This window comes from Schistocerca nitens, chromosome 8 (genome assembly GCF_023898315.1).
Source record: "Schistocerca nitens isolate TAMUIC-IGC-003100 chromosome 8, iqSchNite1.1, whole genome shotgun sequence".
NCBI lineage: Eukaryota > Metazoa > Arthropoda > Insecta > Orthoptera > Acrididae > Schistocerca > Schistocerca nitens.
In genome coordinates, this window is record NC_064621.1 from 110,948,928 (window position 1) to 110,966,935 (window position 18,008).

At 42.2% G+C, this 18,008-nt stretch overlaps 1 protein-coding gene across 1 annotated transcript in view; it reads left to right on the top strand.

Moving 5' to 3' along the window:
• Positions 1-13,377, top strand: part of LOC126198794 (myogenesis-regulating glycosidase-like) — a 113,938-nt gene extending 100,561 nt beyond the window's left edge. Inside the window, exons 3-6 of the mRNA XM_049935364.1 lie at positions 1,204-2,174; positions 5,504-5,938; positions 9,204-9,360; positions 13,065-13,377. Of these exons, the coding sequence (XP_049791321.1) occupies positions 1,204-2,174; positions 5,504-5,938; positions 9,204-9,360; positions 13,065-13,261 (1,760 nt within the window). The 3' untranslated portion in view covers positions 13,262-13,377. The remainder of the gene's footprint in view (positions 1-1,203; positions 2,175-5,503; positions 5,939-9,203; positions 9,361-13,064) is intronic.
• The last annotated feature ends 4,631 nt before the right edge of the window (positions 13,378-18,008 follow it).

An 18,008-nucleotide genomic window follows, 5' to 3' on the forward strand; every position in this document is an offset into this window, starting at 1 on the left:
TTGATTTTACAAAGATCGTCCTATCACTCACCCTGTACCTCCTACGTTTAACTGATACCATTTTTATGATTTTAGATTGTAAATCCTTAAGTACTTTGCTTATTGAACGTAACATACTCGGTAATCTACAGTTATGTCTGATATAAAAAAACAATAAATTTGATTTAAACGACAAAGTAAAGGAAAAATTCTGTTGTGTCTCTGTAAACGGCTAATACGTACACAAAAGCTGTAAGTGTTAATATCTCCATCGCTTCATCTGTGTTGTTTATATACAAATTGATAGGCAAGAAATGAATAATATGTAAGTCAGAACAATCGCTTGTTCAGACAGCGGAATTTCGTGGGTCTCTGTCATAGACGGTTTCTTCATCCTCGACCGTAGCCACGAGGTTGCCAACTTTATGTCCTCTCTTAGATGCATCACTCTATTTTGCTTATTTCATTCTGTTCTGATTTCAAATAACAGAAACAATATTTTAAATAGACAGTATGGAGGTATCTTTCTTGTACTATTTACTTGATAAGCAAGCGTACTCTCCACATAATAGATATGGAAAAGTGGAAAGTTATTACTGTCATATTCTGTCCTGTTATATGATAGGAAATGTTTCAAGGATGTCGTCCTCTCGAACAGTACTCTAAAGAAGCTTCATGCGTGCTGCATAATTATTTGTAGTTCCTCCGTATTATCTAAAGTTACACCAGACATGAGAACAACGTCAGTCGAGGTCATTATAGAGTCATTACTTGTGCATAAAACGGTGACGTAGACATTTACGTTGATATTGAGAATATTATTGGTTCAACAATTTATGGAATGTAGCAGGTTTCCGGTGTCTAGATACCGCTGACCACTTTTTCAGTATCCTTTATGGTAAACAGCCGGCCGCGGTGGTCGTGCGGTTCTAGGCGCACCAGTCCGGAGCCGCGCTGCTGCTACGGTCGCAGGTTCGAATCCTGCCTCGGGCATGGATGTGTGTGATGTCCTTAGGTTAGTTAGGTTTAATTAGTTCTAAGTTCTAGGGGACTAATGACCACAGTAGTTGAGTCCCATAGTGCTCAGAGCCATTTGAACCATTTTTTTATGGTAAACATGAATTTACATTCGAATGCACTTCAGAGTTTCATAATAGCTCGTTCATATTATATTTATGACTATAGAAATTTCACTGACAGGAGATAATTACTTGCGTGTTTTAGGCGGCCAGGAGGTGGAACTGGGATACATCGAAGTTCCAGGAGACGAGCTGCCTCCAGCTCCGCGCCACGAAAGACGTATGGATGAGGAGTCCTTCGACTTTGGACGCTCCAGGGTCGTCATGCGGCGCCAAGACAGGGCGGGCCGTTGTTTTGAAGGCCGGCTGACGATTGACGTTCCGACTGCACCCATCAGAATGTGTCAGCGCCACCTTTCGAGTCACATCTACGGAGGTATCGAATCGACCTACCAGACGTGGCCAACGGAGCAGAACGTGTACGACCACTACGCATACGTCACCAACAAGAGAGACCACGCCGCCATCGCTTCGCGCTACTGGCTCTTCTCCGACGGCAGAGCCGTCCGCGTTCATGCAAACAGTCCTCTCTTCATCGACCAGAACACCGATGAGACGCTCAACAAACTCTGCTTCGTTGCCCAGAATATGTCTCCCTACCCAGAGAACCGAACAGACAACGTGCTGCAGTTCGAGCTGTGTTCGTACGAGGACCCGAGACAGGCGCACGAGCATGTCGTCCAGACGTACATAGGCAAGCCCGACGTGATCCCAGACGAACGCATGGCAACATATCCCATCTGGACAGTGGCGCCTCCAGAAGACAACGTGAGGGAGAGGGTCGCCAATATAATTGAGCACGGATTCGACTACAGCGTTATCGAAATATCTGACAAATGGGAAACCTGCTACGGCAGTATGACCGTCGACACGACCAAGTTCCCCGACATGCGTGCGCTCACGGATGACCTCCACGCGCTAGGGTTCTCCGTCGCGTTGTGGATGCACCCATTTGTAAACGAAAATTGCGAGCCTTATTTCTCTGAGGCGCTGGCCAACGGGTACCTCGTGCAGAACAGTAATGGCAGCACGACCACCCGCTGGTGGAGGGGATATGGCGGCGTCGTCGACTTCACCAACCCAGATGCAGCAGCTTGGTGGACGGACAAACTTTCGGTGAGTAGCTTCGCTAGCGAATCTAGTATCTAGGTGAGAGGAATCAGCAACAAAGTATGCCTCTACTTAAATACAATCAATCGCTTGCAGAGCTTCTTGCGGTTCCTGTAACCCATATAAGAGAAAAATAATATTCATCTTTGACTTTTCAGAAGGAATTAGAAGTACATTCTGTAAAACGCTTAGAGAAATTATGTCCTGCAAACGAACATCTACTACGAATATACGAAATGACTAGGTAGCCGATATGGATATATCGTATGATGAGTAATTAGAATATCTTGCATTTAATGTACGCCGCAGGCATGCAGTAATTTTCGTAACTTCATTCAAGAGCATAATATAAAAGCAGAACACTTGGGACATTTGTCAGTCAAGAGTATGTTGGTAGGCTTTTCATTCACTTTCTTACATACATTTTTCATCAGTTCATTAGACGTAAAATCAATCCGAATACATTCATCCGACTATAAATTTAATTATATGCAGCACTTGGTGCAGAATAAATTATCTGGAAGCATCAAATTTAATTTTCCTTTTAAATCCAATTCTGCTGTTTCTCTGAAATTATATTTTTTAGCTTAACTTATGATTGTACTTTTCGTCTTTTCAAATACCTACTATCGGTTGACATTGCCAGTAAGACTTCGGTGTCTTTTTCAAAGAGAATGAGGTACCTGCTGTATCTCACAGAAATGAGAAATGAGACTGTTTGAATGCATTCTGATAAAAAAAATGAAGATGATTGACAGAAATAAATATGTGTTAGGGAAAAATGTGCTGCCGTGCATTGGTGGTCTAAAACCTGAAGCGAGTTGCGAATAAACTAAATCATCCATTTAACGAAATCTGTGGCACGTTGTTTTAGATTCTTCTCGTTTGTACAAGCATCTAGTCATAACAATATGACTCCCTTGCGTAGTCCGTTAGTAGAAATTTCAGTATTATTTTTAAGTCATCAATCGTATGACTGGTTTAATGCGGCCCCTCCGCCAGTTCTTCACCTCTGGCAACTTTTTTGATCACAGAGTAAAAGTCTGTAACCTACGTTCTCAATTATATGTTGGATGTATTCCAATCTCTGCCTTCCCCTACAGTGTTTGCCCTACAGCCCCCCCACCCGCCCCTGGGGCAATGAAAATTATTCCCTGATATCATAACACAAGTCCTATCATCCTTTCACTTTTTCGTATTAGTATTTACCTTTCTTCGCTGATTCCGCGGAGAACCTCTTGATACATTATCTTAAAGTCCGCCTAATTTTGAGCACCTTCCTACTGCAAAACATCTCACTCATCGATTCTCTTTTTCTCCTATCTTTGTACAGTCCACAATTCACTATCAGACTGTGCTGTGCTTCGTGCGTACATTCTCCATATCTGTTCCTCAAGTTGAGGCTTACCTTTGATACTAATAAACTTCTTTTAACAAAGAATGACCTCTTTGCTCGTGCTAATTTGCTTTTTACGACTTCCTTACTTCTTCTGTCATATTTTACTTTGTCTCCATGGTTGCAGAATTATTTAACTTTTCTACTTCGTGGTCACCAATTTCTATGCTAAGGTTTCCGTTAATCTCAATTCCGCCATTGCTCTGTCTTTCATCTATTTACACTCATTCCATAGCGTGTACTCATTAGAATGTAAATTCTAGTCAACATGTTGCGTAATTCTTCGCAACATTCACAGAGGATAACAGTGTCATCAGTGAATCTTTTCACTGATATCTTTTCACCCTAAATTCTAATCTCACTCTTGAAGCTTTGTTTCATTTCCGTCATTATTTCCTCGATGTATTGATTGAACGATACGGGCGGAGGGTCGCATTCCTCTCTTAAACGCTTTATAATTCGAGCACTTCGTTCAGAACTCCCTTTCGTATCGTTCCCTCCTGGTTTTGTTACATACTTAATGACAGTCCTCTTTCCAACAGCTTACTTTTACTGTTTTCAGTATTTCGACAACCATGTACAATATTATACTGTGGATGCATTTTTCTAGTTCCAAAAATCTTACGAAAGCTTCTTCAGTTTTCGTAAGCCTTAATCCACTACCCAGTGCAACGTATGAAGTTACTCCCACGTGTCCCATTTCAGAAAGACAAACTGATCGTTATCTAAACGGTCCTCAGATTCCTTTAGCTTTCTTCTGTGTATTGTTCTTCTCAGGAATTGGGTTGCATGAGATTCCAAGACGTTTGTGGGATCGTTCTCGATTTTAGAAATTCCTAAGGAATATTGTCTATGCCTTCGGCCTTTCTTGATCACCATAGCGGAATGTGTGAGCCTTCTATGTCGACTCTCGTTCTTTCTTCTGTCGCGTCATCAGTCATTTACTCCTACCTTCAACATACACTTTCCACATATCCGTTGTTACCTCTTCGTTTAACAGTAGGATTCCGTTTTCAGTCTGAAAGTTGACGCCTTTGATTTTCATTGAAAAAAAAATTTTTCATTTTTCTATATCACTCGTTCTGGTGACCATTCCTTTTTCGATTTCTTCACGTTTTCCCACAAACCATGTCGCCTTGGCTTCACTACACTTCCTAGATTTTTCTTTCTTAATTGCGATATTTCTGTCTCAAACTGAGCATTTTTCAACTTCCTTCTTCCGCCGATGAACTGAAATTTTTCGTGTGTTACCCACAGTTCCTTCGCAGTTACCATACCAGTACATACGATAGCGTATTCGATTTGTGTGCCCTTTTTAGAGATTTTCATACCTCTTCAAGCGAACTGCTCGCTGTTGTGTTCAGTATTGCAGTAACTGCAGCCTTAGAGAGCATAGGACGATTCTCATCATTCTTCAGTGCCCAACTTTATTTCTCATTGATTTTTCTGGAGAATCTTTTAAGCTTTAGCCTGCTCTCCATCAGTACAAGTTTGTAGCCCGAGACTGTACCTGCTTGTGGCTACGCCTCACAATCCAACAACTGATTTCGGACTCTTTCTGTGACTACGATGTCCATCCCAAATATCGGCGCGTCTCCCGCCATTGCAACTTATAGCTCCCCCACTTCCCAATTTTGAACAGTTTATTCGTAATTACAAAATTAACCTTTATTGCAGAACTTAGTTTGCTTTTCTGCCATCCTATTTCAATTTCCAATCCTATATTCTGCAGGAACTCTTTCTTTTATTTCTTCCACTACTACCGCATTCCAATATCCCATGATGATTACATCATCATATTTCTTTACATAATTTATCAACCGTCCGGTATCCTCCCATACTTTCTCTATTTCCGTCCCCTGTTCTGACGTCGGCTTGTATACTCTGCAGAGAACATCATCTCTCACGGTACGCCACTGCATTCTCAATCTCTTTCCAGGCACTTCGCAATGAGACAGGGATAGACACGTTCAGGTTCGACTACGGCGAGTCCAGCTACCTGCCGCAGCCGGCGGAGATCACGCCGGCGGAGAAGAACCCGGTGGCCATCTCGGACGAGTACTCGAGGGCGGGCGCCCAGTTCGGGCCCATGGTGACGCTGCGCTCCGGCGTCGAGAGCCAGCAGCTGCCGAACTTCTTCCTCATGGACGTCATCGACACCGCGTGGAGCGGACAGAACGGCCTCAAGACGCTGGTGCCCAAGCTGCTGCAGCTCAGCATGGTCGGCTACCCCTTCGTGATGCCGGAGCAGGTGGGCGGCGCCGAGAACCACGGCGGCTACCCCACCTACGACCTGTACATCCGCTGGCTGCAGGCCACCACCTTCATGCCGGCTATCAGGTTCCACGTCAAGCCCTGGGACTTCGACAACGAGGTGCGTTGAGAGCTTATTTGGTGACATGTGTCACTCTTTATTTATACGAGCCACGTGTAAGGTAAATGTCGCATCACAGCATTGATATCGTACGTGACACACACAAAATTTCACATTAAGAAAAGAAAAACGTATTTCGAAAAGAAATCTAAATCTATTTATAACTACGGTTAGATAGATAGAAATAAGGCATGTTTTCGATAGAGTGGAGAAAATACCCAGGAGATTCGATTGATCAGGATCACACGAAATGTTTCACAAATGATGAGTTTCAGAAACAAATAATTCTTGGTTTATTATGAGTCCAGTCGACAGGCAATGACAACTTTAAATTTTCTATTTACTTGTGTTTTCTAGCTGCATAGCTACTAATGGCGTAACAAAGAAAAGAGATGAGTTGGTATTCGTACTTTTTTACTTCCTTGTTTTTCCCCAGTTATGACGGTTGTATTAAACATATATGAAGGGCTTATTTCAATAGTGGTACAAGTCCATTACCTCCACTTTTCTGTCTACAGTGCTTCTGAAATTAATGAGCCGAAACAAACAGAAAGAGAGGTTCATCTCTAGCAAGAAGCCATATGCTTGAATATTTCTGGTATCTCAAGTGCAGATTTTTCAGAGCTCATTTAACTTTAGGACACTGTATCTCAATAGGAACAAAAATGGACTTGTACCACTATTGAAATAAGCCCTTCATATGCAGATCTTCTCAGAGAAAAAGAGTTTTGTGCCTCTACTCCCAATAGGGAAGGGACCAACGAAATAGCGGTGAGAGTAATTTATTATCCCGTGAATGAGTAAATAGCGTGCTGAGTGCTTGTAGCGAGAGATCACCTGTGAAATATGTATCTGTGACAGCACATAGTCTCTGTTGTGATGTTGTCACTGTCGTAGTTGTTAGAGTCTGCAACTTGGCAACAGTAGTGATATTATTAGCAATCGTCGTTTTTGTTTTTTCATTAGCCTGTTTATTCATTGATTCCTGCAAGATGCATCAATATTTACTTTTCTTCCCCCGAAGCTAATGCATCAACAGTTCATCAAATAACTCCAAGTTAAGGATACGTTATTATAATGTATCCAACACTACAATCGTGTGCACAAAATGAGCGTTAATTATTAGTAGTTATACTCTGAACCCAATTCAGGGCTGAGAATTCTGCCATCAACCAGTTCATCCATTGGGCTTAACCGTATCGAAATCCTAATTGAAGGCGTTTTCTTTTGAACCACTCTAACTAATATAACGTGTTTACGTCTCACCTGTTGCGAAATGACAACAAACAGGCTCAACAATAAATTATGAGCAGGGAACGCAGTTTCGCTCAGAACGTGATATTTTATTTTGTTTCGATCAACATTCGACAAATTTTGTTTTCCTTCCTCCTGTGATGAAAATTCGTTGGCCAAAAGTCAGTGCGAGAGAATCACAGAAACGATAATCAACCTATGCTGAGATACGCATCGAGACAGAGGTTTCGTGTTACAACAGATCTAAGCTACAATTTGGAGAGCCCACATTCCGATATGATTCAAGTTAAGTAGTGTCATACCAACACTTTCTGCTTTTTCCCTAATATACAGGGTGTTACAAAAAGGTACGCCCAAACTTTCAGGAAACATTCCCCACACACAAAGAAACAAAATATGTTATGTGGACATGTGTCCGGAAACGCTTACTTTCCATGTGAGAGCTCATTTTATTACTTCTCTTCAAATCACATTAATCATGGAATGGAAACACACAGCAACAGAACGTACCAGCGTGACTTCAAACACTTTGTTACAGGAAATGTTCAAAATGTCCTCCGTTAGCGAGGATACGTGCATCCACGCTCCGTCTCATGGAATCCCTGATGCGCTGATGCAGCCCTGGAGAATGGCGTATTGTATCACAGCCGTCCACAATACGAGCACGAAGAGTCTCTACATTTAGTTTCGGAGTTGCGTAGACAAGAGCTTTCCAATGCCCCCATAAATGAAAATCAAGAGGGTTGAGGTCAGGAGAGTGTGGAGGCCATGTAATTGGTCCTCCTCTACCAATCCATCGGTCACCGAATCTGTTGTTGAGAAGCGTACGAACACTTCGACTGAAATGTGCAGGAGCTCCATCGTGCATGAACCACATGTTGTGTCGTACTTGTAAAGGCACATGTTCTAGCAGCACAGGTAGAGTATCCCGTATGAAATCATGATAACGTGCTCCATTGAGCGTAGGTGGAAGAACATGGGGCCCAATCAACACATCACCAACAATGCCTGCCCAAACGTTCACCGAAAATCTGTGTTGATGACGTGATTGCACAATTGCATGCGGATTCTCGTCAGCTCACACATGTTGATTGTGAAAATTTACAATTTCATCACGTTGGAATGAAGCCTCATCCGTAAAGAGAACATTTGCACTGAAATGAGCATTGACACATTGTTGGATGAACCATTCGCAGAAGTGTACCCGTGGAGGCCAATCAGCTGCTGATAGTGCCTGCACACGCTGTACATGGTACGGAAACAACTGGTTCTCCCGTGGCACTCTCCATACAGTGACGTGGTCAACGTTACCTTGTACAGCAGCAACTTCTCTGACGCTGACATTAGGCTTATCGTCAACTCCACAAAGAATTGCCTCATCCATTGCAGGTGTCCTCGTCGTTCTAGGTCTTCCGAAGTCGCGAGTCATAGGCTGGAATGTTCCGTGCTCCCTAAGACGCCGATCAATTGCTTCGAACGTCTTCCTGTCGGGACACCTTCGTTCTGGAAATCTGTCTCGATACAAACGTACCGCGCCACGGCTATTGCCCCATGCTAACCCATACATCAAATGGGCATCTGCCAACTCCGCATTTGTAAACATTGCACTGATTGCAAAACCCCGTTCGTGATGAACACTAACCTGTTGATGCTACGTACTGATGTGCTTGATGCTAGTACTGTAGAGCAATGAGTCGCATGTCAACACAAGCACCGAAGTCAACATTACCTTCCTTCATTTGGTCCAACTAGCGGTGAATCGAGGAAGAATAGTACATACTGACGAAAATAAAATGAGCTCTAACATGGATATTAAGCGTTTCCGGACACATGTCCACATAACATCTTTTCTTTATTAGTGTGTCAGGAATGTTTCCTGAACGTTTGGCCGTACCTTTTTGTAACACCCTGTATACCGCATCGTTATCCTGAGAGAGCTGTTCACTCATCCCTGAACACTGTAAAGAGTATCACTTGAGCTGTAACGCTGTAACTGCTGGCCGCGTTGCAGACCATGGACATCTGCCGCAACCTGACGCAGCTGCACGCCCAGTACGGACCGCTGATCGTCGAGCTGATGAAGAAGGCTGCCGAGGACGGCACCCCCGTCAACAGGCCGGTCTGGTGGGTCGACCCAACGGACGCCACCGCTCTCACCATCGATTCAGGTATGACCGGGGGCTTCCTATCACATTCCTATGTATGCAGTTATTAAGCACACTTTCCCTATTCTGTCATTTTCAGAGTATATTCCAGTTTCGATTATCTTAGTCACAATTTGTCTTACCACTGGGCATCAACCTAAGCTCCTTGCAAGAACCAACCCGTTACTGAGACAACCTAAAATTTGAAAAGACGAGGATGATTCATTATGAACAGAGATCATACGTTAAATTTTCTCAGAAACGCCACACAACTACCGACGACTTTCTTTGTGGAGACATTTTGGGAGAATTTCAAAGCTTCAGCAATTCCCATGATACAGTACAACTTCAGAGACCATCACTCACATTGTTGCGAAATGACACGGTTCTAACGCTGACGTCACATTTTGTGACTGCCTGCGATATTCGTCTTTCAGGCCAATTTCTGTGGAGATAGGCTTTGCTTTAAAGCCTTTACACCATGTTTAAGCAGCTATTTGGAGATAGTCGAATTGATATTTATATTGACTATGTCCTTAAAAATTTGTAAATCGTATAATTAAGCACGCATTAAATTAAATTTATGATGTAATTGAACTGAATTACTATTCGTAGGTGATATAAGGATGTGAGGACGACATCCAGTTAGTAGCAAATAGACGGAACTGAAATTATAAGGAATATAATCTTAAAAATTTATTTCATTAGAAGAGAGTTACGACATGTCAAGCTAAATACTCAGTACAATTTAAAATCGTAATTAACAGAAAAGTAATTATACATGGTCATATTTTAAATATCTTATTATAATAAAGACATAGACGAAAAGCTGCACATCTTTAAACTCATTTGTGGAACAATAAACAAACCACTTACAGTGCATAAAAAATCCGCAAAAATACAAAAATTAAATTTTATAATACTGTGGCGATACAATTACTTGAAAGAATTTTTTTGGTTATGTATGCAGTTGAACTCCATGTGTTCCTTTATAGGGGGTAGAATATCAATAGCTTAAAGTTAAAATAAAACGTTCTTTTATTTAATGAACGATCAGTTTTGCGCTTGTGCTCATCTTTAAATTGTTTACTTTCAATTACAAGTTTCCTTGCTCGCTGTTGGTGATCACTATTTAAATAAAAATGTGATGCTGACTAAATAGATCTAACTGAAACAAATGGAAGGTGCTAAATGACAATTGTTGCAAAGTATTGTTGTACATACACACATCTGGAGCATCCATGCTCTTCCACATTACATTCATCATACTTTTTAGAAAAATCTCGATTTTTACACATTAACTGTATATTTTTCACCATGGTAATTATTGCTACTTGCATGTTGTGCTTGTGATACAGAGATATCAATGACTTCATGCACTCACAACATCCAACGTCTTTACATAGGGAAAGGAAGGTTATGATTAAAGCGCTTAGATCTAAAAGGTTCAGAGCTGTTACACATACAGAAATACAGCAGATATTACAGATTATGAAAATGAAATTGTTACATGATTATGGACAAAATAGCCAAAGTGGCAACAAATCAGGTATTTACAAACTTTCATGTGACAATAGCCCACTGTTCTACATAGACTACACAGAATTTTCACTATAAGATGCACAGAACACATTGATGCCTTCTGGGTAAATAACTTTGATAAATCCACTTTTGGAAAAAATCTGAGAGAACATGGCCACTTAGCCGCAACCATTAAAGACAGTCTGCAGATAGTAAACACAACTAGCAAAGGAAAAAAATTAATCGTTGAAACGTCCCCTTTGAAAAATTATACAAGACTGTCCTTATACTGACACACAATATTTTGTTAGCGCAACACAATCTGACTTTCAATAATCTCAATAAGAGAATGGCCCTGACTAACATTAACCTGTACTTTTCACAAATCACTTACCTCACAAAAATCTTGGTTACTCCCACTACTGCAATACAGCAAGCGCCACTACTGCCAGCTAAATAAAAGATTCAAACTATGGAAGGCACTAACTACTGATAGGGATAGTTAGCAAATGAAAGATATTAATAGAGAACAAAGAATGTATTTACCTTGATATCATCATATATATAGCAGTTCATGACAAATTACAAAACTCCGCCATCTCTCTCCCCACATCCACCACTGCTGGCGGCTCACCTCCAACTGCCCAACGCTACGCGCTGTTCACAGCCAGCTGCCTAACACTACAATGGCGGGTATTACAACAATGCAAAGCAGCCACAGACTGCACACAGCACAGCCAGTGATTTTCATACAGAGGTGGCGTTACCAATAGAAAAACCTAAACAGCCTACTTACATCGTGTTAAAGTGCTCGGCACTCACATATTTATCTCCAGTTCACCACATCTCAATGAACAAGCAGACCTGACAAAGAATTCATTTCCACTCAACCTTAATGAAATTTTTAAAAAAGAGACTGTAATTCATTGCCCCCTCACAACTAACACCGAAGCTGCATTGGACGGCGCAATCTCTCAAAGTTACTTGCCGCAACAATCCTGCCCACTAGTTGATGCGGCGATGTAACAGGTGTTTCATACACAAGGCCCTTCAGATACTCCCACAGGCAAAAACTGATTGAGGACAGATCGGGTGATCGTGATGGCCAGGCGGCTGGCCCACCGCGACCAATGCAGTGGCTGGCAAAGGTTGCTTGCAGACGTGCCCTCGCTTAGCAGCTGAAATGCGCGGGGCTCCCTCGTGCTGAAATCGAATGCGTCGACGGACAGGCGTGGGAATATTACTCAGCATTTCTGAAAGAACCTCTCGCAGGAATACGAGATACGACCGACCATCAAGGCTATCAGGGAGAATGAACCAGCAAATTAGTCTCCCGCGATCCCAGCCCACACGTGACAGTAGCGTCCTCTCGTGGGGCTTGCGACTCCCAGTTCCTGTGTAATTACTGATTCTTGTTGTATGCCCGATGTACCAAGTCAGTCGGAAGACCATTTTTTAAAAATTTGCCCATATATTACAAATGACTGTGTCCTTCAATAATCATATATCAACTTCATTTACCAAATGTGTAATACTTGTTATGTTTCTGTATATGTAACATCAATGAACTTTTTAGATCTAAGCTCTTTGGCCATAACCACATTTTTCCTATGTAAACACATTAAATGATTTGAGAGCATGTGCTTCTGAAGTCATTAACATCCACTGTATCAAAGGCAGAATATGGAAGTACCAACAGTTAGCATGGTGGGTATACAGTTTATGTATAAAAAGTCATGATATTTTTATAAACAGTGTGATGAATGTAATAAAGACGCAACTGTATGTAAGTAATATAACATTGCGGAACACTCATCGCTTAGCGGCTGGCAATTGTTTCATTTGGGGGTCTGCTTAGACATCATCACATTGTTTTTAATTAAACAATGATCTCCGACACTGATCATACAAACATGCATTCGAAGGAACCTAAAGACAGACACATGCACAACACTGGTAATGCATTGAATAAAATTACCTTGTGTTTGACTGTTAGTGACTATTAATCAACACCCATTACTATTACTGTTGTATGGAAGCTAGTTTTGAATAAATAAAGAGAAACAAGACAGCGAAAATACACGCAGCAGAGATGAGATTCTTGAGGAGAGTAAAGGGCTGCGCAACAACAGATTCTATATGGGATGTTTACACGAGATAACCGGGATGGCCTGTGTGGTGACGGTGTGTGTTTTCCCTGTGTACAGAGTACATGCTGGGCGACGACGTGCTGGTGGCGCCGGTGGTGTCGCACAAGGCGGTCAGCCGCGACATCTACCTGCCAGAGGGCATGTGGCGCGACGAGGTGGACCCCGAGCACCCCGTCATACAGGGACCCACCTGGCTACACGGCTACGCCGCTCCCCTCGACACGCTGCCCTACTTCACCAGGGCCAGCGCCTAGCTCGCACTGGCTGCATGTGTGGGCACTTTGTATGACTGCTGGTACAATCTTGTGTCAGTGCAGTGGTGGACCTCTGTTAACATGAACGTGTATGGCGCCTGCTGCTAATAAACGTTTGGTTGACACAACTCAAGAGCTTATTCATAAAATGTACCCTTGCAACCCTGTTTCAGGCTTCCACTTGGTCCAAGGTGGTAGTATCTGTATGTTGTGCTGATGTTGTGCTTGGAGAGGACTGTTCTGCGGACTACGAGGGCGTGCTGAAAAGTAATACCACCGAGTTCTTCATGTGAAAATTCTTAAGGTTTTTTAAATGAAACATACGTTCTGCATCTTCATTCTTCAGAACTGCGAATTTCTTTCCCAACGTTACCATGATACGACGAGAGACTAGTTTGTTGATACCGTCAGTATAGGATGTTTGACTTCGTTGGTGGAGCCATAACCCCACCTCTGCTGGTACTGCTTCATCACTATCAAAGTGAGGTCCTCGGTGGTGTCCTTTTACCATTTCGTGGGCAAAATTATTGAGCAGTTTTTTTAATGAATGGAGAGCAGATAGTAGTTAACAGATAGGTATATTTATCATACAGAATATCAGATTTGCTCCAACTGTGAAAGTGAGGTCACACAACAAGGTGGGAAGTATTCTTCCCACTGCCCGTCTTTGGAGTTAAATGACAAAAACAACTTGTTCAGTATATGTCATATTTATCTGATAAATTTACTTCTCTTGTTAAATGATTGTTCACAATTACTTGCCATGAAATTCTCTGAGGCATGCGTCTATGCAAAGTGGTATTTGACAATATGTACAAACACAGCGAGTGCTCTTTTCCGCAGCTTTGGTACTACAATGACGGCACGTCCAGTAGGTTTCTCCTAAAATGGGTTGATGCTCCCCTACAGCCAAATGACGAAAATCTTCAAGTACTTTACCCCTTTTTGCCAGAAAGGTTTTTGTCCATGCCTTTTTTGGGATGAGAAGCCAGCGATCAATTGTCTGGCTAGATGGATCCTGTATGTGAGCTTATCATGCTGTCCACTTTCTCTTTTACTTATTTTCCACAGGATAAAACTGTTCACTGCAGCAACTTCCACCAGGAAATAAAATATTCTGTGCCACCATTTTACAGAACGTCTACCAATAGCATACCTTTCTCGTAATTGATCAAACTTATCGACACCACGCATTATTTTGTTGTATTCTGCTACAACTTCAGGACAAAAAAACTTGAAGATGCTCAACTTTTCATCTATAGCACCCGACGCTTTGTCTATTCAATCAGAGACACGTAATTACCAAAGGCTGCTCAGAGAATTACTAACTGTGCACATCGTGTTGAGAAGTGTGGTGGCTGACTGTGGAACCTTTGTCACTAAAGAATGTTGCACATTATGGCTTTCAACTATACTCATCTTGATTTGAGGTAGTAGAGAACCAGAATTCCCGAGGCATAAGACCATAAGGAAAACAAACACGACTTATGGGACACAGTTATTACGTAAATTTCAGATCATGTAATCGCTACTCCAAGCAATTCACAACAGATTATTTTATATGTGTGGAGCTTGCGATGATTTTCTTTCAGAATACAATCTTATAATATTGTCAGTCACGAAGAAACACACACGAATAACTTTTAAACGTTCTCAAAAACTGTATGAATGCTCGTCATGAAGTCTTTTCTCCACTGATTTTTTTTTCGGAAAGACACTTTTGCCAAGTGAATTCTTTAAGGCATAATAACTACCTCCTGTCACGAATTAATTTTCCTGGAATCTGATTGGACGTCAGTTACTTAATGACATTTCTGTCACATCTTCAGGTACACTATGTGATGAAAAGTATCTGGACTCCTGGCTGACAATGACTTACAAGTTCGTGGCAGCCTCCATCGGTGATGCTGGAATTCAGTATGGTGTTGGCCCACCCTTAGCCTCGATGACAGCTTCCACTCTCGCAGGCATACGTTCAATTGTGTGCAGGAAAGTTTCTTCGGGAATAGCAGCCCATTCTCCACGGAGTGCTGCGCAGAGGAGAGGTATCGATGTCGGTCAGTGAGGCCTGGCACGAAGTCAGCTTTCCAGAACATCCCAAAGGTGTTCTATAGGATTCAGGTCAGGAATCTGTGCAGGCCAGTCCATTACAGGGATGTTATTGTTGTGTAACCATTCCGCCACAGGCCTTTCATTGCGAACAGGTGCTCGATCGTGTTGAAAGATGCAGTCACCATCCCCGAATTGCTCATCATCAGTGGGAAGCAAGAAGGTGCTTGTAACATCAATGTAGGTGTGTGCTGTGATAGTGCCACGTAAAACAACAAGGGGTACAAGCCCCCTCCATTAAAAATACGACCACACCATAACACCACCGCCTCCCAATTTTACTGTTGGCACTACACACGCAGGCAGATGACGTTCACCGGGCATTCGCCATACCCACATCCTGCTATCGGATCGCCACATTGTGTACCGTGATTCGTCACTCCACACAACGTTTTTCCACTGTTTAGTCGTCCAATGTTTATGTTCTTTGCACCAAGCGAGGCGTCGTTTGGCATTTACCAGTGTGATGTGTGGCTTATGAGGAGCCGCTCGACCATGAAATCCAAGTTTTCTCACCTCCCGCCTAACCGTCATAGTACTTACAGTGGATACTGATGCAGTTTGGAATTCCTGCGTGATGGTCTGGGTAGATGTCTGCCTATTACACATTAGGAATCTTTTCAACTGTCGGCCTGTACGCTTTTGTGCTGTACGTGCCCCTTCACGTTTTCACTTCACTATCACATCGGAAATAGTGGACCTAGGGATGTTTAGGAATGTGGAAATCTTGCGTACAGACAAAAGACACAAGTGACACCCAAGGGGTGCGCCCCATTCTGCTCTCTCACAATGTCTAATGATTACTGAGGTTGTTGATATGGAGTACCTGGCAGTAGGTGGCACCACAATGCACCTAATAAGAAAAACGTATGTTTTTGGGGGTGTTCGGATACTTTTGATTAGATAGTGTATAGTGTTTGCTATGAGCCGCAACAACGGCGAAAGAGTTGCTGTTACGGAAGCACAAACATTAAAACAAATTAATGTTATATTAATCAGTAGTTTCCATTAAACATTTCAGATTCGTTTGGCCTAGATCCCATTTCATTATGCGTTACAAATGTTGCCAGGACTGCTAAGAATGGTTTTGTCACTGGTAGAAACCGACATTTTCTGCCTGATTGTGGCGCTCGCTACCAGACTTCAGCGGCCAGCTCATGTGGTGAGCCATCATGACAACGGTAGTCATGACGAATGCAGAGGCCTCAGATGACTAATACACAGAAAATTCCGCAAATCAACGATGACGGTTAACAGACAGATAATGACAGAGTTAATTGTAAGCGCAGCCGTTCTTGATCGATCAACCTCTCCTGTGCCTTCTAGGACTTACGTATAACAGGTCAGAAGTACTTGCGCCCAGTTTATTGGTAGTTCTTCTCTGTGTCCAGAGCTTGGTATACTTAAAAAAATAGAAACAGTTCCCAGTTACCGAACACTTTCCGGTCCCGTGCTTCAATCGATGTCCACAGAATATATCTGCTACTGCTAATCTCTGCTGTGTAGGGTTACGGAATTCAGCAGAATGTCGTTGGCTACAGCGGATATGCTTAGCTTGTTGAAGTACAGATGGAAGGAATGTAGCATACGGTAGAACAACTACTCTTTGTGCTTCAAAATATAGACAATATCGAAAAATTGGGTAAGATATCGAATATACAATATTATTAAAATATTCACACTAAATTAAAAAAAATGTTGTATAAAACGCCTTAGACTGGAATGTGCCGATAAAGGTTGAGAGGGATACTAAAGATCCATCGTTCTTTAACAATCGTTGCTTCGAGACCATATGGAATATTATCACAGGTTCAAGAGTACAAAAGAAGCACGCTTATTAGACCGAAATGACCTTAAAGAGAGCCACCGATTCGTTCATCAGTTTTGAAATTGAAATTCTCTTCGTAGATGTGACAAAATTTTCCTTTGGTGGATGACAAGCGTTTCGAAACGGAACGGAAAATGGTAGAGACAGTACCGAAATACTAAGTTCCTAAGTTCTTCCTAAACTCTTTGTCTGAGGTAGATCCTATGTTGCAGTTTCAGAATTATATTTGGGTGGCAGATGCAGATATAGTTTTAGCGTAAGAGGTGTCTGACATACCAGTATGTGAAGCTGTGACCAACACTGAAAGCGTGTGGGAAGACCACGCTTTTTATACAAAACATCCCATCAACCACCAAAATTTTGTCACCAAACTGAAGGGACACACCAGCGAAGCTGTTCATTTCGCCACTCATCAACATGTATTCACCATCGCGCTCCAACAATAAACGTTGTAGGGGGATTTCTACAGCAGGTAATTCCACGAATTTCTGGCAGTGTGACGGTGCTAGTCGTTTTCGGTGATTGAGATTAACTGCGTCGTTCAAAGATGTAATCAAACCCCAATTTTAACTTCTCCGGCGAGGTAAGAATAACAGTGTTACGACATGTGGAATAAATTTCAATCAAATTTGACAACGTACACCTATGCTAATGAACATGCTGCAAGCAGATTGGACAGGCTTCTATACACCAAGACCAATTACTCAAGAAGAAATCTGCATCCTTTTACTTCCGGACGACGCTGCAGATTTCATCCAGTAAAAACTCATCGCCCAAGGCGTAATTTGTGGGAGAGGTCGCAAGACGATT